A 16,970-nucleotide genomic window follows, 5' to 3' on the forward strand; every position below is an offset into this window, starting at 1 on the left:
GCAGAGATTTCAGGAGGTGACGTTATGTATTTTTCAACCACATAGTGCCATTTTGTAGCACAATTAAGTAACTATGTTACAATAAGTTGTCATAGAAATGCTGTACATATAAAAAATAATTTTTAGAAGTCATGAGACTGTCTTACTTCAACTGTCTTCAGTCAGAGTCATCTTCAGATTCGCTGGATAGACTGTTATCGGACATCCTACATGATCACATACTGAGATAATATGACATTTAATTTCCCTATGTGATACATACAATATTTTTTTAATTGAATTGTTTGCAAAATCATTTCTCTGTCCTGTTAGTTCTTCAACATGTACTTAATATTTTACGAATACATTTTCTCCACAAACCATTTATTTATTTTTTTAATATTGTTTTACGTCTGGAAAACAGTATACTTTGCTGGAAATAGGTATTTACAAGAATAGCATTTAAGATCTGCTAATAACAGGTAAATGTTATTTATCTTCATTTGCTTTTTCATATCTAATTAGGAACTAAACGTTTGTCTTCTAATATTTTAGCTTTTGAGTCGAACGCTTATTTTGAAGTAAACACCACTGCGGGGAGTGATACGTCACTGCTCTTACCTACTCTGATTGGCTACTGGTAATGAAGACGTCATTTCCCCCTGTCAGCTCGAACACTTCCAGGAGGAGAAGGAAGAAAACAAGAGGACGCAGAAACAACAAAAACACCCTGAAACGTTCACTTTAACTTAACCCTTTTTAACAACCAAGACCTAACGAAGTTACTATGGTAAGCAATGAGTTGCTACTGCTCTCCGTGGCGCTGAATATGTACAAAAAGTTGTAATTTTAGCAGTTGGGCTAACTAGCGGCTAACAACAACACTGGCGCAGAGCAGAAAGATGCTCCATCATCATGAAGTTAAAGTCATTCCCCGATGTGAAACACCGAAAATTGTTTTATTTGTAAGTTAACAGATCGTGTTTGAACTCCACAGTTTTCCTTCCATCATGTGTTCGACCACCCGATGGCCCGGGGCTTTCCGAACCGCTTCTCCACTCAGTACCGCTGCTACTCGGTGTCCATGCTGGCTGGACCCAACGACCGCTCCGATGTGGAGAAAGGAGGCAAAAGTGAGTGTCACCAGAGAAGGATTTAAAAAGTGCATCATCACTGTTATCAACGTGTGCTATTTCACACATAATTAGCAGAAATACAGTGTATCATATAAGTTAGTTAGCGGTTCAAACTCATATTTTTATTGCATCAAAGTTCTTTACAGAAAAGAAAGACACGAATAGCGACAAGTATATTTCAGTTTTAATGCTTCATAATCTGAGCTAGCTCCACATATGATCTGTGCTTAGATTTACGAAACAAATTTAGAATCTGTTTTCTGCGTTAATGACACTGAAGGGTCACAGTGGTTCATTAGTTATTTAAATAACTGTTTTGCAGATTACAGTATGTAATCCACAATTACATATTGTAATCTACAAATCAGTAGATTACTGTTTACTTTAATGGGTCCTGAAATCCTAATAATACTGTACCATAATTAGGGTTTGGAAGAGGTTTGGGATTAGATTAGCGGTCACATTAAATATATGCAATTTTAAAGTTGAGTTAAATATTACATATTTATTTTCTACTTTGTCTTTTTCTAAATTACTTTTATATTATGGATTCAACATCAAGATTATATTTACAAACTAAAAAAAATTCTCAAATCCTAATCCAAATCAGAATTTTTTTTTCATACGGTCATATTTTTTTAATATTATTTAAAGAGAGTCTTTTTTATGTGTGTGTGTGTGTGTGTGTGTGCAAACAATTACAATCTATCTCTTTTTTCCTTTAGTAATTATGCCTCCTTCTGCGCTTGATCAGCTCAGTAAGTCCAAGTCAAGCCAAACACTTCTTGTTTTCCTCCATTTTGTTTCATGATCCTCCATGTTTCTCATTTTTCTGATGTTTTTATGTGAACAGGCAGGCTTAACATCACCTATCCAATGCTGTTCAAACTCACCAACAAGAACTCAGACAGGATGACCCACTGTGGAGTTCTGGAGTTTGTGGCAGATGAAGGAATCTGTTACCTTCCACACTGGGTGAGGAGGAAATCAAATAGCACACTGAGTGGTCTACTCTGTTGTGTTTTACCATATTGTTTCTTTTGTGGGAATGTGCATTTTTTGTGCTAGTTCATGAATGAATATTTGTTCTGTGTAAGTAAAAGCAACTTGTAGCAAGTACAACAGTAAATCAAAGGTTCCTAGAAATATTCATTTAGTCCCAGATCGTAGATTCTTTTTTTTTTATTGTTTGAACTTCTAACAACAAAACAACAACAACAACAAAACTGTAAATATACTGTTAACTACTTTAAAGTGGTTAACAGTACTTTAAATATGTATCCGACATCTAAATATGTCTGTCTTTCATTGCAGATGATGCAGAATCTTCTCCTGGAAGAAGGCGGTCTAGTTCAAGTGGAAAGCGTCAACCTTATGGTGGCCACATATTCAAAGTTTCAGCCACAGAGCCCTGACTTCCTAGATATAACAAACCCCAAAGCAGTGTAGGAAGTCTGTCCACTCTGTCCATTCATTTTTCTTTTTTAGCTGAGCAGTTTATAAAAGTCATCCTTATATTTGCAGTCTGGAGAACGCTCTGAGAAACTTTGCGTGCTTGACGACTGGTGATGTCATAGCCATAAACTACAATGAAAAGGTAAAAATGTTTATTACAAAATAATAGATATTACTTTCCATTATTGAGTTGCATATCATGCGTTTAAAACTGTTTGCTTCAGATCTACGAGCTGCGGGTTATGGAAACCAAACCCGACAAAGCAGTGTCCATCATCGAGTGTGACATGAATGTAAGACTCTTATCATTATCTCAGGCAGTAGATAAATAATATTATTACATTCAGTGTTTCACTCATGTCACCATTGTGCACCTCAGGTGGATTTTGATGCTCCTTTGGGCTACAAAGAGCCTGAGCGACGGACTCAGAACCACGATGAACCGACAGTAAGACCCAGAAAGTGTCTGAACGTTTTATGTTCTGAGCAAAGAGATAAAACTTGTTTCTTGGCAGGAGGAAGAAGGAGACGCCAGTAGTTATGCTGACATGGACACAGGATTCAGAGTGAGATCCTACTGCTGTTAGACTGAGACAAACAAAATGTCAGTGAAGGTGTTGAAACTATGTGAGTCATCGTTTGATGTCTTGCCAGGCTTTCACTGGGTCTGGAAATCGCCTAGATGGGAAAACAAAGGGGATTGAACCCAGTCCTGCTCCTCTAACTGCGAGCGACATCAAAAGGTGAATACATGCACACATTAATAAACAAATCCACAGCATTATGGCGTTTCTGCTCACTGTAAAATATTTTCAAAGAGGTTGAGAAAAGACCTAAGTAACACATATTTCAGACACCCAAAAACTTTTGTTGCACAAAACTAGTTTTGTCAATCTCACTGACAGAAGAAAAGCATCCAGAAAGTCAAGTTTACACTGCAAAAACACAAAATCTTACCAAGTAATTTTGGGCTAGTTTATAGAGCAAATATCATAGCCTCTTAGCACACTTGAAATAAGACTAACTTTAATGTAACTTTTCAGCAAGATATAGGAGCTTGTTTTAAGCAAATAATTCCTTTATATTGATGAAAAAGTACTAGCTCTGTTGGCAGATAAATTAACTTATAACATGGGAAAAAGTCTTGTTATAAGTGAAATATTCTTCCAATGGAACAAGTACTTTTTTGTCAATATTGTGAAATTATTTACTTAAAAGAAGCTCTGAATCTTGCTAAAAACTTACTTTTGTGTTAGTTTTGTCTTATTTCAAGTATCCAAATATATTTGCACTAGAAACTAGACCAAAAACACTTGGTAAGATTTTTGTTTTTGCAGTGTAAGTGTTTACACTTAATCTTGAAAAGTATGAGAGTAAATTCCAGATTTGGATACATATGATTTAATAAAATAGAGCGCAGAAAAACATCTGAGTTTTCAAATTAATTTCTTTTTTTCCATAAAGGTTTTTTTTTTTTTAAATGGCAGAAACAAGGACATTTCACCCTGTTACCCTTCTCAGACACATCAGTCTCAACAATGCAAGGTTTAGTGTTACATCGATACATTGGGCCAAACTGTAGCACAGATGGATGCACTTAGACCTTTGTTTTGGACAGTTTACTGTTTATAAATCTCAGAAACTCTACTATGCAGTTTGGAAATCACTGAAAGCCTAACATACAATGTTTTATCACAGAGGTATTCCAAACTATGACTTTAAAGTCGGCCGGATCACCTTCATCAGAAACTCCAGGCCTCAGCCCAGGAGAAACATAGAAGACGTGAGTAAATACGTTTTATAAAGTGCTTAATTACTTAACCCACAGAGTTTTTTTAGTGTTATACAGTGAACATAGAGGTTTAATTCAGCAGAATAAGGCATTGAAGTGGTTTTGGTTTCATTAACACTCTCTAAATATATGTTTTCCTTCTCCCAGGATGACGCCATGAACAGATTTATTGCCTTTTCTGGACAAGGACAGTCACTGCGGAAGAAGGGCAGAAAGCCTTGAATTACTTGAAATGTATATTCGGCTTATGTGACCCCATCAACAGCAAACTTAAAAAAAACAACAAAAAAAAACACTGATCTGAAGAAACACTCGCCTCTTTGTCTGTTATGTCAGAACTCAATCATATTGAACTCTGATGGTAAGACTTTTGCTCAAACATGCTGCATTGGTTCTCAGTTATAATCTGTCATTTAATTGAACAAGCCTCAATAGATATCAACATAATAAATAGCTTCAGGATTATTACTGGAATTATGAGTTATTTTCTTTCTGTCCACCATTTCCCAGAATTATTTTTTGACCAAATATTGCACCTGAAATATACAGTTTCCAGGATCCCCATTGTAGTTTAAACAATGGGACCAATAACTTTATCTTAAATTTTCGTAAGAACTATTTTATGTTTGAATTCTTTTGTTTTTTTTTCCCCTCAGTTATAGTTTGCTGACATTCTTTCCTGGTTTATTTATAGGCAAATAAAGGATTACTTTGACATTGTCTGCAGTTGTTTTTGTTGTCAGTTATGTATGAATAAAATAATGTGGCCACTTTACCTCAATTACGCACATTTATTAAAAGATATCTGGTTTGAAGTTATGATGGAGTGTAACTTTGTGGATAAAATCTCATGTGTAAAAGACAGATTGGAAAACATGAGTATATAAAAAATAAAACAGCAAAACTGGTTCAAATTTGGGTTATTTAATGTAGCCCATACATTATTCCAAAACTTAAAACTTAAGTTGATCCAGCGTCTGGAAGAGTTGGCTATTTTCAAAGTTAAAAGCTGCGAACACTGCGGTGGTGCTTTTGTTTTGAAAAGCATGTTACCGGAAACACTTCTAATATTAACCGCTAACTATGGAGCAGCTTGCAGAAAGAGCGTGGAGGGTAAATTTTCCTTAAAACGTGTTCATAATCGTGCTATTCATAACGTATTTTAGTCTAATTTGTTTAGTCATCGGTTTTGCTGATTGGTTTATCTGAGGCTTAACCTTGGTGAATAAATTAGCAAGGTGATTAGCTTTCGATGCTAAGTAAATTCTCCGTAACCCTGACCGCTAGTAACCGTGTGGAATATCAATAATAGTCGAGATACGTTTTATAATATACATCTATTAAGAAGCCTATCTTGGTTTGATTCAATGTTGAATTTCTTTTTTAAAAATTAGACGTTTGATGGTTTCTAAAAAGAAAAAAAAAACTACCGTGCAGCTCCAATGACGATCACAACCGGGTGCTGTTTCCCTGTTTTAATTTGAATGCGTTCAGGAAATAAATGGCCAATCCAAATTTGAAAGCTGTAGTGGTATATTGTTTGTGTACAAGATCAATTTTTTGGACACAGTAAAAAATAAATTACAGGTCTTAACGTTGTTCTTGTCTACAGTAATGGGAAATGCCAATAAAATAAATACAAATATCAGCACATTCATAATAAAAATAAGTTCACTATGTTTCAATAATTTGTGGAACCCCCTTTAGGAGTAATGATATGAATTAGTCATTAAAGACAGATCAATCCCATCAGATCGGATTCGGATCCAGAGTAATCTGTACTTGGGCTGTGGTCTTGCAATACTTCAGCCTTTTAATGTTAATTTTTGTCTTTCTATTGTAGATTTGCAGATGTTTCTGGGTTTATTGTCCTGTTGCATGACCTGACTTTGGCCAGTTTGAACACGTTGAACTGTTGAACAGATGGCATCAAAACTAACTCCACAATAGTTAAATAAACAAGAGTTTATGGTTGCCCCAGGGCATCATCCTTCCCCCACCATGCTTGGTATGAGGAAAATGTGCTTAAATCACCAAACCTCTTTGTCTCACCTGTCCAAAATGCAGCGCTACAGAGGTTTTGATTCCTTTAACTTGTCTAAAACATGGTGACATGCATGCTCAAGAAAAGAGAACATCATTTAACACACAAGCTAAGAAATCTGAAAAGGAGATTTATTTTTTCAATTTTCTGTGGATTTGAGCTCATCCGTATTATTCTTACTTTCCTCTCCTCTTTGGCGCTCCTTGTTAAACACACAACCACTAGAACAAGCCAAGCTAACTACTTTATTTGTACCTGTGTTCCTGCAGCCACATCAAGCCTGCGAAGATTACTTGAGTGAGTTCAGGCACTGCAGAAGTTTCAGGAATCATTTTCACCATTACTACACCTACGGCACCGCCCCGTCCTGCCAGCAGTGGAAAGAGGACTACCATAACTGCAGAAAATGGGAAAGTCACAAACTCGCAGAAGCTAAGGTGCAACTCCAGGAAATCGTATTCTGAAAAGGATGTAAATTTGTGCTTTTCTAGTTTCATAAAGATGTACCTTTGTTTTTTATGTTGTAGGACGCATTGCAGAAAAGTGAAAGGAGACGATTGGAAGAGCAGAAAAACTTCACCCCAGTGTGGAAACTGAGGCAGGCGCCTCCTGGTGACTGGCACAGGCCTCTGGACTAGGACACCCAGCAAGACTCCTGATCTGAAGAGCCATCTGCTGCTGCTCTATGAACCAATGCAATATGATGTAGTTCACTTCATGGACAATCCACTGAAACCGGCTGTTTCTAAACTGATTCATAAACTGTTAAAGAATTAATCTTTGGACTCAAAGGAGGGACTAATTGAAATGTAACTTCATGTAGTACCCATAATTGAAAAACATATTTAAATTGCAAGAGCTTTGCTGTGTGTTGTTTAAGAGTAAACTTTAAAGCTTTACTTGAATTAAAATGTGCAAAATGAAATCAGTTTAGTGTTCAATGCTTCTATAATGTAAGTTTTGTTATCGATGTTAAGCTACTGCTAATTATGTTTCCTGCTTTATTCCAGGAAGGAGTCCAAGAAAAATATATTTTAAAATAAATACCCATAAACTTTAAACAAACTTCACCCAAAACTAAAGCTGGATCAGAGGTCATCATAGTAGAGATGCATATTTTGAAAGGTCATTTACACTCCAAACTAGCTGTGCTGTGTGTTGTAGCATCACTGCTTTTCCCTCATTACATAAAGATTCAACACATATCAGTGTTCTTATTGAAAAAAAATAATCAGTGCTTTGATTAAACAAAGAAGCTTTTATTTTCAACATTGTTGTAGAGGTTTGAATAAAAAAACAACTCATGAATAATTATGATGAGCAAGAATGCCTTCTAGTCAAATCGGCAAAGAAACAATGTGATAAGTTTCCATCAAGCCAGATTTTACAGACAGATAAACGCAGCATCACATCCCAATCAATTCTGTTCACACAGTAAAAAAAGAAAGAAGCGCCGCTCACAGACTTTCATTGTGTGTACACTTTAGTAACATCATTATACTTCCCATCCGGAGCGTCATAATTGGGGATTGGAGGCGTGTAAGCAGGGCCTTCATGAGTGAAAGGAAGCAGAAGCGGATCTGGCTTCAGCGCTGCCCGGTAAAGCTCCTCAGACTCCATTTTCAGCTCCTCTAGCGCCTCCCTCTGGGCCTCCAGAGCAAGTTCAATGGCCTCTACTTCAGCCATGTGCTGCTTCTGAAAAAACAGAGACAAATGTATATCTCTAACACTATATGACGGAAACGAGAGGCAAAAACAGACACTTGAAAGTCAAAAGTAATCTTCATTTTAGAGGTTTAGGAATAAAATAGTGAAAGATGAATAACCTGTTTGTATCGACTCCACTCTTTCAGAAGAAGCGCGCGACTCTCACTTTCTTCAAATGACAGCGTTGGAGGAATGCGCTCTCTTTTTTATAAAATAAAGAAAAAAACAATTTAAAAAACTTAAAAAGGGGCTGGCAGGAAGAAAACAAGAAATGTTTCATTTTTGTGGAGCTTTGAACTGAGCTGTACCTCGTTTCATCCAAACATTTAGTGGGAGTGATGAAGTCCTCTATGGGGATGAGCTCAGGCGGAACCCTCTCCAGCTTCTTCAGCTTCTTCTTCAGTCTCTCCCTCATCATCAGCTCCCTCCGCGGATCCACCTTCTTCTTCTTCTTTGGCTCCGCTCTAATGTAACATAAACCACACCGATGCATGAGCATTCTTATTTCACCACATGTGCATGTTTAAATAGCAGAAAATTATGTTTTATTATTCTCTAGTATTTTACTGTTGAACAGGTGAAATGTCTGGATTTTAAGGCATCTAACTGAGAAGAACTTGTTCCATGATTACAAATCACATGATGGATTTAAACAAATTTTGCCCTCTTGTTTTTTCATTCAATGAAACAAGGATGCTGCTGTACAACTAATGTCTACTTTACATCTTGAAATTTGGGCAAAAAGGTATGACAAATAAATGTACTCTGGATCTTTATGGTATTAGATTTTTTCTGATTTGATTACATAGTTTCCACGTAGTTTGAAACAATACTGTTTGTGTTTATACAACATATTCTAAGGCTATCATAGCTTTGTAGACACACTTCAAGTCCCTTCAATGCCATTTATTTTGACATACAATTTATTTTAATAGTTCTGCTAACGAACCTAGAACTACAGATACAGTTTGCATTGCAAAAGGACAAAATCTTACCAAATATTCTTAACAAACTTGACATAAGACAAAATTAACTTACAAGTAATATTTCAGCAATATATAGGAGCTTGTTTTAAGTAACTAATTCCTTTAAAAAAACTAATTCCTTTTCACTTATAGCAAACATGTATTTCTATAAGTTAAATAATCTGCCAGTGGAACTAGTACTTTTTAAAATTAGTATTAAAGATTTACTTACTTAAACGGAGCTCATATATCTTGCTGAAAAGTTACTTAGAAGTTAATTTTGTCTTGTTCCAATGGTATAGAGATATTTGCACTACAAACTAGACAAAAACACTTAAGACTGTTTGTTTGTTGTTGTTGTTGTTTTTGCAGCACAGCGAAAAGAAAAATCAAATTTATTTTTAACAAGTTAAATAAAGAAATGAAACATTTACATTGTTCACATGGAGAGTGATATATTTCAGACAATTTAATGAATCTAGCTTAGATCAAGTGATCTAAGCTAGATTCATTTTTCTTTTTTAAATCAACTAGTGGTAACTGTATCATACCTGAGTGGTGCAGATGTCTTAAGTGTGGCCACAGGAAAAAAACAGGGACTCTGCAGAGCAGGGTTACATTCTCCCAAAAGCAAGCTGAAAAATTACACAAGACAACCACAGCACATATGAAAGCACGACATAACCAACCTATGGCAGCATATTTTCAGTACTGGTTCACTTTCATTCCTCTTTATTTATTGATTCGGACACACACGGATCACATCATTCTTCTTCTACAAACGCTTACCGTGACGCGGCGGCCTGTCGGGATAAAACCCCGCCGATGAATCGTGAAACGACCGAAGACATGTTTCCACTGGATGCCGCTTCAATTTACACTGCCGATATCAAAAAGAACCATAAACAAAATCTTCACATGTCGCCTCACTTGTGTCCCCTTACAGAACACAGCAGGGACAAGGCGCAGAGAGATGACGTATTAAGCAAAGTGGGTTTACTATTTTACTTCCGCATTTTCGAACATTTTTAAATAGCATAAAATGCATAAAATGTATGAATTAGAAGATATTTTTAGGTTTAATTACAATAATTAAGTTATATAGTTATTTTTAGTTATCAATACAATTTTTTTGTAAAATTTAGAAGTAAATCTTCTGTCGAATCTAGCAGTGGGGGTAAAACATGAAGCGACGGCATTATTTGGGGTAAAGGTCGCAGTGGACGCTTCTTTATATACCCACAGTGGGCAGTTCAAGAGACAGAGACTGAAATCCAGCTTAAAAGGTTAAACTATCAAACTGATTATTGTTGAACCAACACCATGGCGCTCATCAGAGGTAAACTGATATTTCTGTTTAGCATTTAGACTAAAATAAAACGGACGTAGGTTCGTTTGTGCTTCATGTTGCTCTGTTTTAAATGTCGCATTTTCCTGCTTTTTGTGCACTAGAGCATTTAATTAGTGACATTATGAAAATGGAGCTTTGTAAAGTAGAGCTTTTTATGTCAATGTTTACATGCAAGTGCAGCTGAAAACCTTGCATGAACTCCACGTCATTTAAAGTAGGTTAAAGGTGAGTGGTATCATGGGGCTTTCTTTATTATGACAATATTTACTAGTTTTATATTTTTTAAAGAGAAGCTTTATAACCTTAGTCAACATAACATTTCGAGAAACTTAGTTTGTTTATGCTTAGGCTAGTGGAAATTATGCGTACTTGTAGTTTGAGCTACTTCTTTATCTCCCTTCTTTGATTGAAAGGTAGATTAGTTTTTGTCTTTTGATTTTACTATACAACAATAATATACAAAAGGGGAAAATAGATCTGTGTAGCTAGTTACATTTTTTTAAATTATATCAACTTTTTGGAAGAAGAAAATCTACTTTTAGTATTCTCACCAAATTTTGAGCTACTGTGTCTTTTTAATTAACTTCTCAAAACAGTACAAGGTGTATAAATAGAGGAATGATACTACAATCAGCGATGCATTATTTAAAATATATATATAAATATTCATATAGAATACGTGGAGTGAAAGCAGCTCTTGCAAGCTGGGGTTTTTCTATTAACTTTTAATAGAAGTGAAGCTCAAATCCTTAGATGAATTCAGGATCATTGTAATCTAACTTAAAGGTTACAAGATGAGTTTAGTTTATTAATAACCATGTTAATCTTATGGCTATATTTGCTAATATGGGTTTTTATAAAGTACTGTTTTTATAATCCCAGTCAAAAAAAAACATTGTCAGTGATTCAGGTCACTTATGAATGACAATAATTTCTTATTCTTACGCTACTTCAAATAATATTAGATTTAGTTCTGGCATTTTTAATAAAACATATTGAACTATGTAGAATGTCTAAATAAATAATGGACTTGTCTTGCTTTGGGCTTTTAGGCTATTTTTAGACAGATTGTTCTACATTACGAAACGACAAACAAACGTCACAGATGAGTCGCTCGTCATATTAATGTTTATCAAAGGAAATAGAGTGCCCAGTCCAGGTCAAGGCATCATGTGTTTGATGCCACGTATTACACGTCTGTGTTTGTTCACAGTGGTTCATGAGCTAGAAACGGAAAAATACTCATCTTCATTATAAGTGAATTTTGCTGTTATTCATGAAACAAATATAACATAATTTAAAGTCTTAATTACATAGTAAGACTAAATGAGGAAAATGCATGGTGGATGGGGAACTTTATAAGTTACACCAGAATTATATCTGTTTGTTTGTTTTTATTTTAGATTGTAAATTGGTTCATGCTAAGATAATTTTGAGCTGATATTTATGCTAAACATAATTCCAAAATACATTCCAATAAAACCAGAATGTCAGGGAGTTATTTTGTCTTGTTAAACAAAACCAATATTTAGGTAGATAAATGAAGCGCCAGCCATCAACCTAATGTTAACATCAAGCATCGTTTTTGTGTTGACATCTGTGCTAAGGTTCTTCTTTTGTTATTTTCTAGGCGTTTTCATCGTAGCAGCCAAGCGCACGCCGTTCGGTACGTACGGCGGAGTGCTGAAGGATCACAGCGCCACAGATCTGGCGGAGCACGCCGCCAAAGCGGCCCTCGCTGCCGGCGCCGTCGCTCCAGAACTCATAAATAGCATCATCATGGGAAATGTCATGCAGGTAAGTCGGCTGCCGCTCATGAGGGATTTGTGTTCTCATAACGTAACGTTGTGTGTTTCCTCAGAGTTCGGCTGATGCTCCGTATATCGCTCGTCACGTCGGCCTGAGGTGTGGCGTTCCCATCCCAGCTCCTGCGCTCACTGTGAACAGACTGTGTGGCTCTGGTTTCCAGTCCATCATCAACGGCGCTCATGTAAGCAACTACAACGAAACATCGACCTGTTTACTCTCCTTCTAACGCAAAACAACTCGGCTGTTTGTCTCTTTTACGTCACTTATTTTCTAAATTATATTCAAAGTTCGTGCAGGTGCTTGAAATCCTTGAAAAGCTTGAATTTTGTTTAGATGTTTGATTTCTGTATAAATGCTTAAAAGTGTTTGACAGTCAAACTGCACAATCTGGTAATAAATTCAATCTTACGTGTGAATAAAAGCCTTAATTTGAAAAGCGGTATTTAATAATAAGACAATTTTTTTTCACTGTTGGAAGTTAAATCAGAATAAAATTCTCTTGTTTCACATTTGTTACTATTACCAAAATTATTTCTATTTGCTAGAAAGCTTAGCAATAACATTTTGTAGATATATTTTGTAACTTTGTGTATTGTTTAAGCATTTCATTTTAATTTAATTTACATTAACGAGATTTGTTTGGATTTATTTCATAGTAATTAATATTTATTATTCCTAATGACTCACTGAGTTATTGATCCATGTAACGGAAATAATAACTTATATTTTTTTACATTAAACATTATTAAAAAAATTTTGGTTGTTGTTAGATTAGTGTTTTGTTCTCAGACCAGTCAGGTGTAGAGAGTGTTTGTGACTGACATTGGAAAACATAAAATGTTGTTACATAATACACTATTAATAACAGTAAAATAGATATTATTGAATAGTGATTCTTTAGTTAAATTGTGTTGTTTTTATCTGAAGAGCAGCGCTAAAAATGCCTGAAAACTTACCTTAAAAATTCCTGAAAAGTGTTTGAATTTTACCATGTGAAAAGTTTATGAATGGGACTAAACAATCTGAAGTTTTAATTTTGAACGAATTAACGCATTTCCTCAAAGGCTGTGTGTTTGTTTAAAAGGCAGAGGGTTTGTCTCTACAAACATCTTTTACTCTTAGAATTTAAAAATTTCCCACACGTTTAACCCAAAGATTCTTGGACTTCTGTTTGTAGCTTCATAATAAAATATTTTTTGTAATTTTGTGTGTTTGCAGGAGATTTGTCTCAGGGAGTCGGAGGTGGTTCTGTGCGGCGGTTCGGAGAGTATGAGCCAAGCTCCGTACGCCGTCCGTAACATCCGCTTCGGAACAAAGTTTGGGTTTGACCTCAAGGTTATTGTTTTTTTTCATGCGTACATTACAAACCTTGTAAGTTTAGTTTTGTCCTATTGCACTAGAAACTAAAACAAAAATAATTGGTAAGAGTTTGTGTTTTCTGTAGAAATCAGCCTCAACTTTATGCGATAATTTTTAAAAAAGTCTCACATTATTGTGAAGTTCCTAAAACCTTTATGATAGAAGATAAGTGCAGAATACATTAAAAAAGCTTGATTTCTATTTATTTATTGGGGCCGCTCTAATAATTGATCCTCTGGTGATTTTGTTATTCATCCATTTCCTAACCGTTGTTTTTTTTCTCCACTGGATAATTTGATTTAAAGATTGGAATAGTTCTCAAATATTTGTGCAGCCTCATTACTATAAAATGTTGATTTGTTTTGAGATCTTTTTCAAAGCTTTGCAGATAAACTTGATAAAAGCATCAGCAGCTGTTTTGATGTGCAGAAACAGTCCGTTCACTGCTCTGTGCTCCCCTGCCGGCAGCTGGAAGACACTCTGTGGGCGGGTCTCACTGACCTCCACATCAAGACCCCGATGGGCATCACTGCAGAAAACCTGGCAGAGAAATACCAGATAACACGAGAGGACTGTGACAACTACGCGTACCAGACACAACAGAGGTGGAAGGCAGGTGAGCAGGCAGATGTCATCCTTCCTTATAGGGCTGTATTTATTTTTCTGTATTTTTCCAGCTATGGGGACGTCTTACGTTGGGCATATTTTAAATATTTAACCTGTAAATTCTCCTCCTGCAGCTCATGAAGGGGGTCACTTCACAGCTGAAATTGCTCCGGTTGAGGTGAAGGCGAAGAAGGGCAAAGTGCCCATGACTCATGATGAACACCCTCGGCCTCAGACCACGCTGGAGCAGATGGCCAAGCTGCCTACTGTCTTCAAGAAGGGAGGAACCGTCACTGCCGCCAACGCTTCAGTGAGACACTCTATTTTATTTAACATATAGACTGAGAAGGCCTACTTGGTTTTGTGTTTTTATTTAAATAAGTCTTGTTAAGCTTTGCTGTTGACTTGTCTAACACCTTCAGCCGGTGAGGCTTTACTTTACTTTGACTTTATTCAAAAATTGACTGGTCAAGATAAGAAGAGAAAACTTCCAAACAGTTAAGGATTGAGATAAGAAATATTCAATAAAATATAGAAAACCACCATAATCCAGCAACATCATCACATAACTGTCAGACCCACAACAACAAACGTCTGTTTTAAAGGGGACCTATTTTGCAAAATTCACATTTTGCATGTTTTTATACTTTTATTTGGGTTTCAACTGCTTCTATAAACAGACAGAGTGCTTAAAAAAACACACAGCTGTTTTTTGGCAAATAAGTTAAATGTTTTTTTGGTGTCTGGAAAATTAGCAATTTCAAAAGCCTCCTGACATTCACTAGATACTGCGCTGTTACCTAGCAACCCCAGTGAAGCGCAGCCCGTCACCTATCAACCCAAACTGAGCTCCAGGACGTTTGGTCAGCTAGTTTTACCACTGTATTCACTGTACAATGACAGCTGGAAAAATGGTTTCTGGACTTATCATCCAGAAACCATTTGCTGCATTATTGTTGGTTGTGCTTTTCAAAGAAACGGATAGCTGCAAACGGATATAATTGCATATCCGTTTGCAGCCATTTTCCAGTGTGAGTGTAAATGTTGAGTTGGGGGTTTGGCCAGCAGCAGCTTATTCAGATTTTAAGAATCTCTAAAATATCTAATTCTGAGCAAACTAAGATCTCAGGATCTCAGAATGACTTTGTGCAAAATAAAAAAGTACCAAACATGTCTTGCATCGCCCACAGACCTATCCTAACCCGTTCAATTAAGCAGGTCGCCTCTGAGCCGAGTCTCTTGTTGGTCTGCAGGGAGTCTCTGATGGAGCTGCTGCTCTGGTGATCTCCAGTGAGGAAGCCCTGAAGGAACACAAACTCACTCCTCTGGCCAGAATCGTGTCCTATCACGTGTCCGGCTGTGACCCGAGCATTATGGGGATTGGTGAGGGATAGTAGGGATATGATTTAAATCAGCTTACATTAATAAAAATAATTGGTGAATCGATTCCAGTTTTTGAACAGAATTATGTGGTTTCACTTTAGGTCCGGTCCCGGCCATAACAGAAGCTCTTAAAAAGGCCGGCCTGTCTGTCAAGGACATGGACCTTGTTGAGGTTTGTCACAAAGAATAAAGACGCCATTTTGACTTTATCCTTTAACTTTAAGTGACTACTTAGAGTATTTAGGATGTAAATAAACATCTGAAATGACCTGATTGTTTTCTTCATCAGTGTTATGTGGTTTTAGATAAATGCTGTAAAATCAAATTATTGGATGTTTCTCCGTTATTCAACATTTCTCTATGATGTATACAGGAGGGTAGTAACTAGTTACCATTATTTATTTTTTTTCCAATTTGTTTAGTGTGAAATTATGCCACTCCAATGAATGGTTCATGTATTTATTTTGTTTTATTTTACACGTTTACTAAGTGTGAATAAATGGTGCTGCTTCTACAAGAAGAAGTTTAAAGAGTAATTCTGCCGTTGCTGCTTTGATGAACTTCTTGTTTGTTTCTGTTCCTCCGTTCAGGTGAACGAAGCTTTTGCTCCTCAGTATCTTTCCGTTGCCAAGGCTCTTGGGCTTGACCCAGAAAAATCGAATGTCAACGGCGGGGCTATCGCCATCGGTCATCCTCTCGGTGCCTCTGGAGCGCGCATCACTGCTCACCTGGTGCACGAGCTCAGGTAGACAAATCATTACCTGTAGCCTTAAAAAAAGACAAGAGTATTTCTCACAACAAGCTTTGTTTCGAACAGGCGAAGAGGAGGAAAGTACGCCGTGGGCTCTGCTTGTATCGGCGGCGGTCAGGGCATCGCCATCGTCCTGGAAAAGTGCTAACAGACGAAGAAGGTGCTAAAGGATTCCTGTGAAATTAATGACAAACAGAAACACTCTCCACTCGCATGAGATCAAATGTAGTTGGTGCACAGTCAAAGGCATGTTTAATGATGAAAAACAACAGCTAATTTAACTTTTTTCTCATTTTCTGAAAATTGATTTTTGCAGCATATGTTTGAGTTTGCCTTAAGAGATCTGTGAAAGTAAACAAATGACTGTAAACTGCTTCTATAGGTTTAGGAGCCCATTTGTGCCTAAAGACAGGGATTTGATCCTTAGCCATGCTAACATGTGTAGCTTGGTATTGCAATAAAGAGTTTGCCTTTAAATGCCCTCCATAATTTCCATTTCTGTGTTTGGTGTTTTATCAGCTGAGGTGACTAAATTTTTGTACTTCTCTGTCAAAGAATCCCAAATAAAATTGTCCAGAAAAAAACAGCTGTTTTGTACATTTTACTATCACTTATTTTTCTTTCTCGTTTGTT

At 36.4% G+C, this 16,970-nt stretch overlaps 4 protein-coding genes across 4 annotated transcripts; 3 read left to right on the forward strand and 1 right to left on the reverse strand.

Annotated features, from left to right (window-relative positions):
• Positions 1-627: 627 nt before the first annotated feature.
• On the forward strand, positions 628-5,082 carry ufd1l (ubiquitin recognition factor in ER associated degradation 1). The gene is made up of 12 exons (XM_015047855.1): positions 628-769; positions 977-1,112; positions 1,841-1,873; positions 1,969-2,090; positions 2,430-2,560; positions 2,640-2,712; positions 2,795-2,863; positions 2,950-3,018; positions 3,086-3,136; positions 3,225-3,313; positions 4,269-4,353; positions 4,510-5,082. The coding sequence occupies exons 1-12, from the start codon at positions 767-769 to the stop codon at positions 4,582-4,584; spliced, it is 936 nt and encodes a 311-aa protein (XP_014903341.1). The 5' UTR covers positions 628-766; the 3' UTR covers positions 4,585-5,082.
• Positions 5,083-5,373: 291 nt separating this feature from the next.
• cunh22orf39 (chromosome unknown C22orf39 homolog) lies at positions 5,374-7,331 on the forward strand. The gene is made up of 3 exons (XM_015047857.1): positions 5,374-5,475; positions 6,676-6,843; positions 6,934-7,331. Exons 1-3 carry the CDS (start codon positions 5,446-5,448, stop codon positions 7,042-7,044), a joined length of 309 nt encoding a protein of 102 aa, XP_014903343.1. The 5' UTR covers positions 5,374-5,445; the 3' UTR covers positions 7,045-7,331.
• A 315-nt stretch (positions 7,332-7,646) lies between these two features.
• mrpl40 (mitochondrial ribosomal protein L40) lies at positions 7,647-10,062 on the reverse strand. The gene is made up of 5 exons (XM_015047856.1): positions 9,868-10,062; positions 9,630-9,713; positions 8,422-8,577; positions 8,233-8,314; positions 7,647-8,101 (listed from the first exon to the last, which is right to left on the reverse strand). Exons 1-5 carry the CDS (start codon positions 9,927-9,929, stop codon positions 7,874-7,876), a joined length of 612 nt encoding a protein of 203 aa, XP_014903342.1. The 5' UTR covers positions 9,930-10,062; the 3' UTR covers positions 7,647-7,873.
• A 211-nt stretch (positions 10,063-10,273) lies between these two features.
• On the forward strand, positions 10,274-16,923 carry acaa2 (acetyl-CoA acyltransferase 2). The gene is made up of 10 exons (XM_015047854.1): positions 10,274-10,417; positions 12,060-12,226; positions 12,291-12,419; positions 13,457-13,573; positions 14,066-14,213; positions 14,338-14,513; positions 15,457-15,586; positions 15,688-15,758; positions 16,177-16,331; positions 16,404-16,923. Exons 1-10 carry the CDS (start codon positions 10,402-10,404, stop codon positions 16,483-16,485), a joined length of 1,191 nt encoding a protein of 396 aa, XP_014903340.1. The 5' UTR covers positions 10,274-10,401; the 3' UTR covers positions 16,486-16,923.
• Positions 16,924-16,970: the final 47 nt, after the last annotated feature.

The sequence above is a fragment of the Poecilia latipinna genome, unplaced genomic scaffold (genome assembly GCF_001443285.1).
Source record: "Poecilia latipinna isolate Pla-1442-1.1 unplaced genomic scaffold, P_latipinna-1.0 Scaffold845, whole genome shotgun sequence".
In the NCBI taxonomy this organism is placed as follows: Eukaryota; Metazoa; Chordata; class Actinopteri; order Cyprinodontiformes; family Poeciliidae; genus Poecilia; species Poecilia latipinna.